Below are 15937 nucleotides of genomic sequence, written 5' to 3'. Positions count from 1 at the left end.
AACCGGAATTTCACGGCCGTCGTTCTCTCTCATTTCTCAACCAAATCAGATGAGCCAGGTATGGATTTCAACCCTCTCGAGCTGTTCTAGCTGCCTGTTAGGTAGGAATTAATTGGTTCTCAGTGTAGAAAATGAATTTTCGAATTGGAAATTCGGTCGGTTTTCGGCCTCCGTGTTCGGCCACTTCCGGTCAGTTTTTGGGGTAGGTCCAAGAACAAAAGTGGTTTCAAATATGGTGTTATACCTAGGGTAGGAGTTTGGAGCCGTGGTTTTGAGATTTTCCGGCGATGCGTAATCGCTTTGGACACCCATCGCTGCCGGCGCGTGCGGCGGTGCGTGGGCGAGTGTAGTGCAGTGGCACTATATCTTGATATGATCCTTAGGTTGTCACGAGCGCGTAGGAATTCTCGGATCTCAATTTGGATACCGTTTGAGCCTCGAACGGATTTTCCATGTTGTGCGATTATCAGGTTCAATACTGTTGAGCCGTTGGATCGTAATCAATTTTAGACATGTTCCTCTAGATAATTTCAGAATCGTGTAGGATTCGACGGATTGTGAATCGGAGTCCCGGATACTTCGAAAACGCGAACCCTAGGGCTAGGGATTAGAAATTATGCGATTATAGGATTGTGATTAATTCGACCGTCCGATCAACACCAATACCCTCGGGATATGTGTCCTAGATATATTGGATCTTCTAGCGGCTTCCGGATCATATTGTGAGGTCATGGACCCGTGGGATCCCGGTTTGATCTTTTTGGACTTTAGCGCTTTTTGAGTCCCAAGATACCGCTAAACTATCCCACGTGGAAAGAAAGCTTTTATGGGCATAGGGATAACTTTAAATTGACGCACGTACTTTTAGGAGCCGGGGGTAGGGTTTTTAATTTAATACTATATTGTATTAATAGAATATTATGGTCATTGAATCAGGCACCCGGGCACCAGTTGACCCGCAGGAGGGACCTTCAAGAGGTCCAGCGAGCTTGGACTATCAGTGAGTGGATTCTTTGTTTTAATAAAAGAATTTAAGCAGTTCAGTTTTAGTTACAAGCTGTTTTATTCTGTTAAATGTTTTATGTTGCATGCTGCCGAGTGAAATCTCCTTTAAAGAATATAGGAAAAGATATGCTCGTTAATTATCAGATAAATGGCAGCAGAATTTTAAAGGTTACAGAAAGTTAATGATTCAATAGTTTTGCTTCAGAAACTTTATATTTTCTTAAACCACCTTGTACCCAGATATTAAATGTTGCCTTCGGATTATATTTGTTGCCTTCGGTTTAGTTAGCATGCTTGACAGTTGCCCCACGAGTTCCTTGGTACTCGAACTCGTGTGGAGCGAGTAATGCAGATCAGGTGAACTACGGTCTCCTGCATCCTGCGAGTTGCGACTCGGATTGACTTCGTGTCATTGAGACATGCGAGTATGTGTCACCCATGGTGATGCAAGGAATTGACGGATATAAGGAATTGACGGAAATAAGGGTACACCTAGGTGATAGTTTAAACTGTTTTCAAATGTATATAATTATATACATGCATTGATTTCAGAAATAAAGAAAATGAACTAGTTTGTGTAACTGTTTTTACAGTGGGGTTAGTATGTTCATATGCTTCTTTTCGAAACTTTATTTTTGGGTCCACTCACCCTTATTGTTGTTTTGCGCCCCCAAGCAGTAGACGTGCACAGGAATCCACCACCGGGCCACTTCCCATCTTCCGCGCCTTTCTTCTGATGTAGGATTTTTGTTTGTAAAAGGATTCACTCCTTTGTAAATTCTTAGTAGTCGCTCTGATGTTTTGCCCTAGATTGACACTTGAACTGTTGGAATATATATATACGTATGCTGGCAGTTGGTTGTATATATATGTACTTGTTTGGCAGGTGAAAATGTTTTGGTATTGAGCCAGTTACAAGGGAAACTCTGCCGGTTTTTTGGTAGAAGTCAACCTTGTTATTTTATCATGTTTTGTGTAGAGGGGCAAATAGGTCATTTGTGCCTGACATTCGCCAGGTGTCAAACACGCACAAGGTTTTGTTCGAATTCCAAAGCGAAATTTGGATCGGGTCCTGTCACGAGTCCTACAACTGAAACTCTGAATTGATCCACTATTAGAACCGGCTCTAGCCCTAAAAACTCTATGACCACCACTCCCAGAAGATCCAGAGCTGAAGTTACCCCTTTTGGATGACCCCTGACTAGGGCCACCAGAATCAAACTGACGTCGACGTGAGTCTCCAAGTCCCCATACCGCCTTCTGGCTACTCTCAACCAAAGTAGCAGACACCACAAGTACACCATAATCCATAATGCGTTGACTCACCACAATGTCACTTATAGCTGGCCTCAAACCACGTGTGAACAACTGACATTTCTTCTTCTCATCTGCTACCAGAAGGGCGAAATATTTAGACAACTCAATAAACTTCTTTTCGTACTCCATCACAATCATACTACCCTGCTCAAGCTGCAAAAACTCCTCAATCCTCATGTTCTGATATGTAAGCGGATAAAATTGTTCATCAAATGCGGTTCGGAATATCTGCCAAGTGATTACTGAAGGATCTTGGTACCGACATTTCACCGATTCCCACCAGTATAGTGCACTCTTACAAAAGAAAAATGCAGCTAAAACCACTCTACGTTCCTACGATACCTCCATTACTTCCATAATCTTTTCCACATTTTCTATCCAATCTTATGCAATGGCCGGATCATCACTCCCATCAAAGTCAACCGCCCCAATCCTCCTAGCCTAAATAGCCAACGTCATAGCCAGATCTTTTGTATGCCTGACTCTAGATAAAGCCTGAGTCAATAACTCTATAGTCTGTTGTAGACTTGAGTGAGTGTTACAGGCACCGTCCCTGTCAGATATTCTAAATGAGGCTGCTCAAAAGGTTCCTGATTTGGATCAGGGAAGAGTTGTTCCTCTGGTTCAGGACTGGCATTAAGACAACATAACCGGGATGACTAACGAGTCCCCCTACGAGTACCACTATGTTTAGGGCCCACAGTACTGATACAAGAAACAAGAATCCGTCAGTGCTAGGATGCACATAAGAGCGTAGTCTACATGAGTTTAACCTAATGCTTTGATACTAAGTTGACATAACCTGACCCAAATTCCACTTTGAAATCTGTGTCGAACCCTATTTATGTTCGACACCTACCAGGCCTATTTGTGTTCAACACCTACCAGGCCTATTTGTGTTTGACACCTACCAGGTGTCAAACAAGAACAGGGTTCGACATAGGTTCCAAAGTAGAATTCGGGTCGGGTCCTGTCATCACATCCATTTTTAGGAACATCTATCTTTCAAGGTACAATTTTTAAGTCACTAAGGAGATGGTTTCTTGGCATGAGCATGATACTATTATGCTTTGTGTGTCCGTATCCATCACACAACTTACGTTATCGTCGCTTGAGCTTTCCACCCTGTCTTTCTTGTGTGCCTTTTTTACTCCCATCTACTAAGCTCATTCTTTAACAATGCATAACCATCTGCACTCAATGCATAAGAACAAATTTTATTCGACGTAGCACTCAAACTGTTGTATCTTGTGCCCATATCCACCACGCAACTTGCGTTACTAACGCTTGAGCGTTGCACCCTATCTTCCTTGTAACATCCCTAACCCAATTTAATCGATTGAATCCAATTTAATTATTTTGTGAAATTACAATTTTGCCCTTGGGAAAATGAGTGACATCGTTGCGTAGAGCTCACTCTCATGAGTTCGTAGATACGTAGTGGGCCCAAATTGGAGTTTTAACGAAGAAGTTGTGGTCAACGGAAGTGCAATGGCACAACCCTAAATTTTTCGAAGTCGGATTTTAAAAACAAATCAGCTCTCTCTCTCTCTCTCTCTCTCTCTCTCTCTCAGGTGGCAATTTCGTCCTCATCTGGCATCCGTTTCAGGCGAAATTGGTTGCAAAAGTTTCGTATCAACGTCCTATATCTAACCCACCCATTTTCCTAGCTCAAAAACCCAAGGAAATTACACTAGAATGACTGGAAGTTTGGGTGATTTTTGAAGTTCTCAAAAGCCATTTTAGATAACTCCAGTCACCATTTTCGTCGAGTGAGGTATGAAACCTTATCTACTCTTCGTGATCTATCCATTTATGTAGGTATTGTAGATCGATTTTAAGGTTTTACAGATCATTCAATATACCAATATTAGGCCGGCGGTTTGGCCATGATTTCATCTAGCTCTAGTCACGTTTTGGCCATGGTCCAAGAACAAAAAGTGTTCCCCTTGTTAGTCAAAATGTATAGGTATAGGTATTATTGGGTGATTTGAGAAATTTCCATCACCGAAAATTTCTCAAGCTACCCACGCTCTTTCGGCACACGTGGTGGTGCGTGGGCCATGGTGTGGTGGCCCATTGTATTCTGATTTGATCCCCATGTCGTCCTAAGCTCGACGGTATGCTCGGATTCGAATTTGGTTGTCGTATGATAGTCGAACGGATATTACGCTTAATAGGCGATATCCGAGTTCGATAGGTTTAGACCGTTGGATCGGTTCCAACTTCAAATATTCATTCCTCGTGCCTCTGGGATAATGTAGGAACTAGCAGATCTAGAATCGGAGTCCCGCATACTCCGAATCTTTGAGTCTAGGGTTAGGCGAAGCAATCGCACTCCGATCGTTCGATTAGTTTAAATCCGACCACTCGATCGAGACCAAACTTTTAGGACGTGTTCAGTAGACCTTGTTAAACCTTTAGGAACTTTTGGATTTGAAATCGGAGGTTGTGGCCCCCACAGGCCCCATTGACTAAGGGCAACTTTGACCTTTAAGTTTTTTTTTTTTTTTTGGCAGTATGAGAAGCACGAGGCAAAGAAAGACCCAGAGCATGCTCGCAAGCACATAATAGAGGAGGAGATTGGTGCAACCGGGGTAGTTGGTTCGGCTAGGTATGCCTTCCACGAGCATCATGAGGAGAGAGTCACATAGAGAAGAGGTAGAGTCTCATGGGAAGAAGCACCACCACCTCTTCTAAATAATCTCAATTAATCCCTTTAATTATCGATCTTCATTGATTATGCAGTGTGCATCCCTTTAATTATTTGTGTGATGTTTAATTACGATGAATACTTAGTATTTTGTGTCTGAGAATTGATGCATGTTGAGTGTACAAGTAAGACTCTTTTTTTAAAGGTTACTGTATATATCCGGTTTTCTTTTAGGCGCATGTGATGTATTTCATTGTTAATCGTTTACTCAGTGCAACCTTTATATAATTTTCTAGTGGTACTAATTTTTTTTTATACGAGCGATGTTGAGCAAGGGGGGAATCAAACCTAGGACCTATGCAGGGTAAATGCTCTCAACTACTTAAGCTATAAATCCCTTGCTCTAGTAGTATAAATCTTAGCCAAACTTAATTAACAGCTCAATATATGGATAAGCAATAGGGTTGAGAAAATATGCAGAGGAAAATCATATTGTTGATTTTTTTGTTGAATTCCCTTTCTCTTGTTGTAACCAAGTGAAAAAATATGGTGCTTTGCATATAGAATTCGATAGCAAGTGATTATTCTAATCATTCAGTCTTAAATAGTAATACACTCATAAAGGTGAGACCAATTAAGCCATTAAAACACTGCAACTGATTCATACTTAAACATAATTAAGATCGTGCACAAAATAGACCCCACTAGTTAAGTAACTAACGTGGCTAGAGACCCCATATGTGTTACTATTATTGATTGAAGATCCCAAATTCTTCAAGGGAGCAACTTCTCCAAACCAAGAACAACTTTTACATTAGTAGGATCATGACTTGATGGCGGTGATGGTGGATTTGATGGCGGGGATTTAATATAATCGGCTTCATCACAGTAGCCCTTGAGTACATCAGCCTCTTCTGCGGTAAATCCCAGCGTGCCAAGCAAGACAGGCCAACACTGATGCTCAATGGCCCGAATAGCTTCACAACAGCTGTGACCCAAGTAAGTCTCACCAATTAGAAAAAAAACATGACAACCTCACCAGAACATGCCTAGAGCTGAAACAAAGAGTCCCAGCAATTGGAAGATTCTTCATTCAAATTCAACCTGGCTGCGAGGTTCAGGTTCAACCGAATTAGGTTAGGGTTCAAAGGTCGAGCACTTGTGGCTAAGAATGGCATAGTCAAGGCTAGAAGAGCTGTGAGCAGGAAGATCTTGAAAGTTGTGTAAGCTGCCATTTTGATTTTGATTGTGGATGAGTAAGGGATTGATACGAATGAAGGGTTTTATATAGATGGTGAGGTGATTGTGTTATAAAATGAAAAATAAAAAAACATTATGTGCATTGGGTGGTGAAGAGGCTGTTGAAAATAACTCATAATGACAACGATCATGTGTTACTTAACAGCAGGAGAAGTTGATGGGACTCAACTCATCAACTGATGATGCATATAACAAAATTTGTGGGAATTAAAATAATTAAACGTAATTCCCAACTAATGATATATCAGACGAATTAATCGATAAATTATGGTCTTTCTGATGGTTGTTTTGTTTGCTGATGTTCAAACGGATCGACCATTCGTTTACTTACCGAAAGTTGGTCAGTGTATTCACTATTCGTGCTCATTCCAAAAGATTGATAATTAGATTATTAAATTTATGTTTGCTTTACATTTTAATTTCTTTTTTTTCTTTCTCAAATTGACAAAGGTGATGTTCAACCTATTGTAATGTACGATACAGGGAGGGGGTTTGAACTTGGGTGCAAAGAGCAAGCACACTACCTTGACCAACTCGCCTAACCCACATTTGCAATTTTAATTTCTATTAGATTTTTAGTTATTGGACTCCAAACTTTGCTTCAATTCTCATTGGAATTTGTTTAGAGCTAGACAAATTAGTAATTTTGTGATTGGTTGATTAGCTAGAGACTGTAGTTGGCTTCATCTTGGGCATTATTTGGTGCCGTTCGGCCTTTGGTTGCTATATCTGGAGCTTCTACTTGATGGCCCTTGGATGTTTTTTCGGCTCTGTTTGTTTGAACATATCTATAGCTTACAATACATCTTAATTTTTAGAACCTATGTAGTAATTAATGCCAGTCTAATTATAGCTCCAAAATGTCTCAAAAAAAATTAAATAATAAACAAGGAAATCAATAGCTACAAAATTATTGCCTCTCAATCTCAAATGATTTCCCTCGCGTGAAAATGCTGTTATCAAGACAGACTACTGTGAATATTAATATAAAGACTATATCCTCTGTTTTTGTGGAAGTGTGAGTACATTCTGACTAGATTGACACCTCATTCATACATCACCAATCTCCAAATAAAAAGTTACTGTAGTTTTATTCAAAATAGAACTAGCTCTCCCAAATTCTGCTCAACATATTCTGATGTTAATGAACCACTCAGAACTCCAGTCTGTTGAATAATATAAAATTAAGAGATGCTAAATAAGAGAAGCTGCATAATTGAAAGAGAGTGCACAAACTATCAAAAAGATGATCAATGAAGCAGGCAGGGGAGGAGTTCCGACAACACAATTGGTCGGTTCTAAATCGATTCAATGTAAATGTTTACGTGTCTGATTGAGAATTCTTGTTGGCTTATTCCATCATGCACAAAACAGAACAGAGCAGTTTAAATAGTCACATAAGTTGTGTAAATAAGAACCAGGTAGGAGAGGAATTATCATCAAAGAATCTAATGATAAATGTATGGCTAGAAAAGAAAATGCAGGGAGACTTACTAATAATATCAATTGTGAGAGAAAAAATTTGAGGTGCAGATATTTGAGAAGGTGGAGCTTTTAATGAAGTTAGCAAAAATTTAGCTCCTCTTTTAAGAATAACAGTTTTTATTAAACTTTTCAACAACAGCAAAAAATAAAAGGGGGCAAGACCTAAGTAGCAAATCAAAGTGGTTACCCTCCAAATCAAAAGTCCTATGCACCCCCTGCTGTAGTTTAAGAATGAAGCGGGCCAACCAAATGAAGGAGCAATAGGTGAAAAACAAAACTTAGAGCAACATAAGGCCAAAAGAATGAAGCACAAGCAGTGGAACAAAACAATAGTACGTCAAATCCAAAAAAAAGAAAAGTAGAATCAGCAAAAGCAGCAACTGACATTGAATTGAAATGATGCAGCTGTGATGCCTCTTGCTTTGAAAGTGACGAATCATAGGTCAGTCCCAAACACATCGATCTTTTTTCTTTTTCTGGGTCGAGCTTCGTCAACAACATCATCATCATCATCATTTAATTCATCTTGGTCTGCCTCTTCGGAAAGAGCATAGGATTGCAGAAGAGAGATTTTTTGGTGAGAGCTACCACTTCCACTAGGACTAGCCTCCTCGTCATCGTGGCATTGTTGCCCTTGTGCATCAGCTGATTTGGTAGGACAACTAGTAGTGCTCTTGATGATGGATTTGTTCCTCATGATCTGGTTGAGTTGTTCCACATCTTGCTCGTGCACCAAACGAAACGCACACTTCTTCACACTCATGCAAGATTTTTCGGGTCTCCACATTTCCTCTTTAGAATAATAAGTTGTTGACAAAACCTTTATCTGACCGCATTTCTTCACAAATTTTTCACGAGATATATAAATTACCCAAAGGTGATCTGACACAACATCGCGTATTTTAAAACATCTTGAAAATCCAAATGGCTGCATTCCTTGTAGGGAACAGCTAATTTGAAAATAATGAAATTCAGAAAGATCATCCTGAACTTCAAACACAGCACATAAAGCAATTCCCATCCACGTGGTACATGAATCCAGAGGTAGCTCCACAGTTAGGGAATCTCCCAAACTTTGATTACTGAACCACTCTGGAATTTCCCTTCCAGGAGTTACAATTTCGAATGGGTACTCGAAACAAGGCCTAGGGATTAGCTGTACCATATACATAGATATATATGAGGTTAGTAAGTTGTAATTATTATCATAGCAAACAACAAGAGAGAGAGAGAGAGAGAACCTGAAGGTATCGCTGTAGCATTTTCATTAGTATACTATCGCAGCCTTCATTGTCAACCAATACAAAGCAATTGGCACAACTAAAACTAGGAAAATGTATGTTGTTGTTTATATCCACTAATGAGCAATTTGACAAAAGTTGTGGTAACATTTTTAAGGAAGTGCAACCGGTCATGTCTATATCCACTAATGAGATAAGCTTAGAAAGATCTGGTAATTGTTGAAGCTTTTGGCACCCATTCACCCAAAATAACTTAAGCTTAGAAAGACATCCAATGCTGGCAGGAAGGCTAACAAAATTGTTTCCACTAAGTTTTAATTGTTCTAAATAGGACAAGCAGCCAATATCATTGGGAAGATCCCCTTCACAAAGTCCACAATCACTCAGATCTAATTTCCCCAAAGAGCATAAACCATCAAGCGAGCCCAACACAATAGCATTTCTTTGATATAAGCGGGGAAGGCCCCACCAAAACCTTGATTTATTAGGCTGTGATCCACTTCCACGTAAGGATAGACGGTAAAGTTTTTTCAAACCACAAACGGAGCTTGGCAGCTGTCTTATAGAAGTTCCACACAATTGAAGCTTTGTAAGAGACTCCATCTCCCCCATGTTCTCTGGGAGTTTGTCAATTTTTGAGCATCCATCCACATTTAATTCTTTAAGAGACTTCAAATTACAAATTTCATTCGGAAGACTCGCGAGATTTTTGCAATCCACTAGAAAGAAATCAGTAAGGCCAACCAGACATCCTATTGATGAAGATAATTTCTCAATGGACGTCTTAGTTAAGCTAAGTGATAACATATTTTTCATTTGTTCTGAAAATTCAGGAGTCTTTTTCAATTTTGAGCAAAAGCCAAGATACAACCTTTTAAGACATTTGAGATCTGCAATTGATGGGTGAATCTCAACCAAATTCTTACACAATTGAAAATCCAACACTTGAAGATTCGGAATGCCAGACAAATCTGGGGTTGTGGTCAAGTTTTCAGAGCCAAAAAGGTTCATTATTTTCAAGTTGGGCAAGTCCTGTACAATTCATAACAATGGTAGAATAGATAATTAGCTCAGATTAACAAAATATTTATTTATAATTAAAAAAAACTAATTTCTAGAATGGCATATGGTCCCTACTCTTACCTTTCTTCCACCCCAAAGCCGAATAAGTTTGCTGTACCTCATCTCAAGTGCAATTAGGAAATTCGGTTGAAAACCTGATGGGAGAAATTTGGAAGGATACTGACTCCATTTGATACTTCTTAAAGAATTAGGAAGAATTCTAGGACTTGAAGAAATAATCACATTATCAAATTCAAGAAATTCCAAGTTAAGCATCTTAGAAAGGGCTTCACAATTCCAATATGCCTTTTCAAGTGTCGCCATGTGTAATCTGATGCCTTTAATTTTGTCCGTTGCCTGTAATTAAGAATAGTAAAAGAAAAGTTAATTCCACATTTAAGTCTAATAATGTGTTAAAGAGAACTCATATATCTTCCAAAATTATCTTTATATAACTTCTTATCATATTGTTTAGGGTTAATTATTGATTTGCCCTCTGAACTTGTAGATTGCCTTTTGGTAGAAGTTCAATTTCTTCTACTGAACCTTTTTCTTTAATTCATTGTGATATTTGGGGACCTCATAAAGTTCCTTCTCATTCTGGTGCACGCTACTTTTTAACCATTGTAGATGACTATACTCGTTGCACTTGGTTATATTTGATGCGCTTGAAACATATATGGAAAGAAGTAATAGCTACAGCCTAAACTACAGGGATTGCTGGACTAGAGAAGGAAATAGAATCAATTAAAGGTCTGCAGCAATCATTTTTTATGAGAATGTTTTTCCTTATTCAAACTCTGCCCCCACAGAATCAGATTCCTCGGTGATGGCTCACCCATCTCCTTCTCTAGAACCAACCCGTCACTCCACTCGTCCTACACGACCTCCTATTTGGCATCGTGATTATAAAGTGTCTCATGCTATGTTGCATACCCAAGTTCCATTGTCCGACTTAAGACGTTGATGCCAAAAATTTGATGAAGTGGAAACGTGATTTGAGGATGGGTGAGTAGGAATAAGGTGAATATAATAGAGTCCGCCATGTACCTAACTTTCAATTTACCCTATATTCCCTTTTTTTAAGAAAATTAAGGACCTCAATTATTTTTTTAGTCAATTTCCCCCTACCGTCAGATTCACTCACATTTCATCCAATTAGTGTTAAGAATAGTCACATGCAAGACTTAAATAAATATAAAATAATGTTATAAAACAATAAAGAAAAAGAAAACAAAACAAAAACATTTCCCAGCCCCATCTTACTCCCACCAATCCCTAGCCTCCCCCACCATCATCCCCTAGCTACCCCACCATAGTCTCCCAACTCCAGCACCCCTCTTCTCCCAAAAAAACCACCTTAACCCCTTGAATTCCTTAGTCCACCCAACACCCAAGCCGTGTAATATTTGAGTCATGCTACTCAACCAACAAGCCCCACCCGATATGCCCATGAGAGGGAGGGAGAGAGAGATGTTGTGCTTGTGGGTTATTGAATGCTTGTATTTTTCTGAATCTTGGTTGTGATTTCTGGTTGGGTATGCTTTGGGGTTTGATTTTGGTGGTGAGGGTAACAATGAGGAAGAGGTGGTTGGGTGGGTGGTCTCAGTTTGGGGTGTTGAGAAGTTCTGGAAGGGAAGGAGCAACAAGGGGGGAAGGTGCAAGAAAGAGGAGGTAAGGGGAAGGGCAAGGGCAAAGGGATGGCGATGGCTGAGGGGTGGGGGTAACAGTAGCGGGGAAAGGGTAAAGAGGTAGCTGAAGGGTTTAATTATTATAATTTTTTATTTTTGCTTTAATTTTTTTCTCAAAATTTTAATTATTGTTAAGGTGCAAAAATAACCAAATTGCCCTTAAATAGCCTCACATTTTTGGCACATGATATTTTTAAAGGGAAATTGGCTAAAAATAATAATTGAGGTCCTCAATTTTCTTATAAAAAAAAAAAAAAGATATTTAGTCAAATACCCATTCTTAGCACTAAAACTATAAATAAACTCTACACTATTTAATTTCTATAAACATACCCAAAAAAACCCAAAAATGACAGTTGGCCTTATTGAATTTAATTTTAATTATTAAATTACTTTGTTGCCCTATTGAGTGTTATGGGTTTTTGGGTTGAGTATGTCTTAAGAAATCAATGGCAGTTTTGTAATTTAAAATAAGTTAAAAGCCTTTTTGTTATGTTGTAAATGGGCTTTTGGTGTGTTTTTAAAGTCCATTTTATATAAGGTTTTTTTTTATAATTTGGGCTCCTATTTTGGTTATTATACTGAATCTCCCTAAAAAAAAGGATTTGTGGTAAATCGAAAGTTAGGTACAAGTTCAGGGAGCAAATCAACAGTTAACCCTATTATTTATGAATACATCAAAGACTACCATTTATTAAGTCTAATACTGTATTAAAGACAATTCATAAATCTTCCAAAACACTTACCGTATTGTTTATGAATACATAAGAGATATCATCATGATTGCACAATCGACTTCGTCTACCAGGCTCTTCAGGACACTCTCGACGAACAATTTCCAATGCCATTTCCTGTATCAAATCATGCATCTCAACATTCCTATTTGATATAGTTAAGAGTGATTTCTGAACGAGAGCATTTATCCCAATACGACCACATAGGCCACAACTGTCTAGTATTTCAATTACTTCCTCCTTGCCCTTCCACTTATGAAAAAATGCAACATCAAGAAATATATTCTTGTTCATCTCATCCAGTCCATCGTAACTTAGTTTGAGCAAATCAAAAATTTCAGATTTAGGGATTTTCCGCAGCTTATCCAATTCACTTTTCCATTCATCTTGATCTCTTTTATACACTAAGCATCCCAAAAGTTTAAGAGCTAGTGGAAGGCCTTTGGCATAATTTGCAAAACCCTTGGACAATTCCAAGAAACCTTCCTCAGGCTCATTTTTTTTAAAGGCATTCCGACTAAAGAGCTCAAGAGCATCATCATCACCTAATCCCTCTACCTTATATGATACCTGCATATCATGCTTAACTAGCAACCGTTCATCTCTTGTTGTAATTATGATTATACTCCCCTTACCAAACCAATCCTTTTCACCAGCCAACTTTTCAAGTTGGCTTGATTCACTCACATCATCAAGAATGAGAAGAACCTTTTTATTAGATAAGCAATTCTTAATGAAATAGGTCCCCCACAGTTCATCCCAAACTTGAGTAATTTGTTCCTTCAAGATCGGGAAAAGAAGCTGTCTTTGTAGATTAACAAGATTCCCATGTTCAGAAACCTCTCTAACATTAGCAAGAAAGCAGCTAACTTCAAAATGAATAGAAATGCTCTCATAAACTAGCTTAGCAATGGTCGTCTTGCCAATGCCGCCCATTCCCCATATCCCTATAAAGCGAACATCATCCGTAGGAGCTAATAGCCAATCTTTGTGCTCAAGTGTAAACTTAATTCCCACTAACTCTGTGGAATCTAACAATTTGAATGTGCGATGCATTTTACTCCACACCCATTCAACAATCTTTTCAATAAGCTTTCTTTCACACCTACAAGGAGGAAAAGTAAAAAAGGATCATAAAGTCTAAAATATAAGCCATGGGTTTTGTTAAGACATATAGAGAAGTTGTTCATTCATGCTTACTCCTTCTTTGAATCTATCCCAGATAAATTGGCTACTTCTGTTAAAGCATCTCTCCAGCGCTTCACCTTATCGATGTCTTCCCTAAACCTTTTCTCATGCTCAGCGAAGGCGTCGGCAAAACTGCCGCTTTGTTTTCTCACAACGGAGGGATCCACGTTATAAAACACTGGCAGAATTGTGCCTATGGATTTCATGCATTGTAGAATCTTTGTAAGTTCATTCAAGCACCAGGAAGAAGATGCATAATTTGGCGAAAGAACAACGATTGCAAGCCTTGATTCTTCGATTGCATTGAAGAGCTCTGAAGAAATAGGTGTCCCTCTTTCAAGCTTAGGATCGTCCTTGAATGTTTTAATGCCCCTGAGCTGCAATTCGTGGTATAAATGGGATACAAAGCTATGTCGAGTGTCCTCACCCCTGAAACTCAAAAACACATCGTGGTTCGGTTGAGGAGCAGACTGATGAGGTGAAGGAAGAAAGGCAGAGTCTCTTTGGGTGCTCAATGCCATTTGGCAATCTACTGCTGCTGTAAACACTCAATGAAAATAAGCCTTTTGCTAATTAAATCTTTAAAAATCCAAACACTCAACTAATAAATAGAAGATGATGATAAATGGCTTGCATAAAGAAAAGGATTAAAATTTAGAGAGTTTTTTTTGGGTAAATGAAAATTTAGTAAGCCAGAGGAAAAATAAGGAGTTGAGGAAACAAGTTTCAGAGCAAAGAAAAGGAAACAAAAAGTCAGACAAGTGGGGAAATCATATTATACACGTTGAGTAAAATACCGATAGTCGAACATGTTATGTTGTTATTTTTTGGGTTTTTTTTTTTAATCCACTTCAACAGAGAGAAACAGAGGAATTCAACATATAAACATTAGAAGGAACAAAAATATGAATTTCAACATTTAAAACAAAAATATAAGCCTCATGACTACACAAGTGAACTAAAAATTGCATATGCTTTAGTCAACGTTACCTGAACAAAACAGATATGGAATGTAGTCGAAGCAAGCAAACAAGTTTAGCTTAGCGTTACCTGAACGCCGAAAAAATTACAGAGCCAGAGAATTTGTAAGACAACCACCACACGACCAGCAAACCAACCAGAAACTCACAATAAATACTTCTTCTCAATATCAGCTAAAAACCAGCAACAAAAGCAAACCAACCAGAAACTCATAATAAATACTTCTCAAGATCAGCCAAAAAACCAACAACAAAAGCAAACCTAACAGTCAGAGAGAGAGAGAGAGAGAGAGTGAGACTTGCAAAACTGTGTAGTGGCGAGCACGCGTCTTCTCTTGTCAGCTATCTCCAAGTCCAAGTCTCCAATGAAAGTCCAAGTCTTCGGTCCATGAGTGATTTATTTTGAAGAGGAAGGAGGGCATTTCATTTTCGGAAAAGTTCTTTTGCTTTTTATTTTATTTTACTGTCACGTCAATTATTTGAGTGGTTGCATAATTTTCTTTGGTCAAGTTTAACGGTTAAATTGAACATGTCCTAAAGAGATAAAATTTTAATTGATTGATCAAACCATCAAAACTACTGAGAATGAATGAAGCTAGAAATTTAGTTTAGATAACAGCTTTGTTCTAAATAAATTCAACCAACAATGAATGATTAAATATTGAACCCCACTCTTGAATCAAAGACAAGTAAAAGAATATCGTTTGGCTCATTCCGTAAAACCAGTTACTCTTGACATATTTCTGTATACGTATATACATACTTATTTGAAAGTTGTCTGGACACATTTCAAATAAAGTAAACGGAAATGGATCTTTCCATGAAGAGCCCATTTTGCCAATAATCCTCGTAGCAAAAGTCATAAAATAATAAATTGTCAAGAAAAAAAAAATTTGTTCATATGCAATTCCAAACCAATTTCCCCACACAAAAAGAAAAAATAGAGGAAAAGAAAATGAAGCAGCGTGGAAGAATACCAAAGGAAGACTTGAAGGCACCCGCACACAAGTTCGAGATAAGGACCACAATTTCCATACAAAAATAAGGTAAAGGGACAAACTAAATTTCATGGAAGTTGGGCAACAAAAGATTACATATTTTGGGTTATAGGGTTACATGAGAGAGATCCAGACCCATGCCAAACAAATAAATAGAGAGAGAGAGAGAGAGAGAGAGAGAGAGAGAGAGAGAGAGAGTTGCCGTTGGGCTGTGGGTGGACTGCTTGACACGAGTTGGGCAAAGCCGGCTTAACCATTGGGTTGGACCAAACTTTGGCCCATTAAGCTTCAAGCTACCTACTTTGGTTCGTAAGCCACGGGCC

At 38.6% G+C, this 15937-nt stretch overlaps 2 protein-coding genes across 7 annotated transcripts in view; both read right to left on the bottom strand.

Moving 5' to 3' along the window:
* Positions 1 to 2499, bottom strand: part of LOC18768791 — a 4367-nt gene extending 1868 nt beyond the window's left edge. The window contains exon 1 of the mRNA XM_020570926.1: positions 2013 to 2499. Coding sequence (XP_020426515.1) covers positions 2013 to 2499 — 487 coding nt within the window. The remainder of the gene's footprint in view (positions 1 to 2012) is intronic.
* Positions 7986 to 15937, bottom strand: part of LOC18768172 (TMV resistance protein N) — a 42955-nt gene continuing 35003 nt past the window's right edge. The window contains exons 1-6 of one of the 6 annotated variants that reach the window (XM_020570095.1): positions 14627 to 14926; positions 13649 to 14174; positions 12461 to 13553; positions 10105 to 10380; positions 8962 to 9993; positions 7986 to 8876 (exon numbers count right to left, since the gene is read on the bottom strand). In XM_020570095.1, the coding sequence (XP_020425684.1) occupies positions 8157 to 8876; positions 8962 to 9993; positions 10105 to 10380; positions 12461 to 13553; positions 13649 to 14157 (3630 nt within the window). In that variant the 5' untranslated portion in view covers positions 14158 to 14174; positions 14627 to 14926 and the 3' untranslated portion in view covers positions 7986 to 8156. Of the gene's footprint in view, positions 8877 to 8961; positions 9994 to 10104; positions 10381 to 12460; positions 13554 to 13648; positions 14175 to 14626; positions 14927 to 15937 lie in introns of those variants that run through there. The other 5 variants (XM_020570096.1, XM_020570097.1, XM_020570100.1 and 2 more) reach the window with 5 other exon arrangements.

Source organism: Prunus persica, chromosome G8 (assembly GCF_000346465.2).
Source record: "Prunus persica cultivar Lovell chromosome G8, Prunus_persica_NCBIv2, whole genome shotgun sequence".
Taxonomy (NCBI): domain Eukaryota; kingdom Viridiplantae; phylum Streptophyta; class Magnoliopsida; order Rosales; family Rosaceae; genus Prunus; species Prunus persica.
Note: the sequence above shows the minus strand (reverse complement) of the source record. Positions and strands in the feature narration are given on the sequence as shown.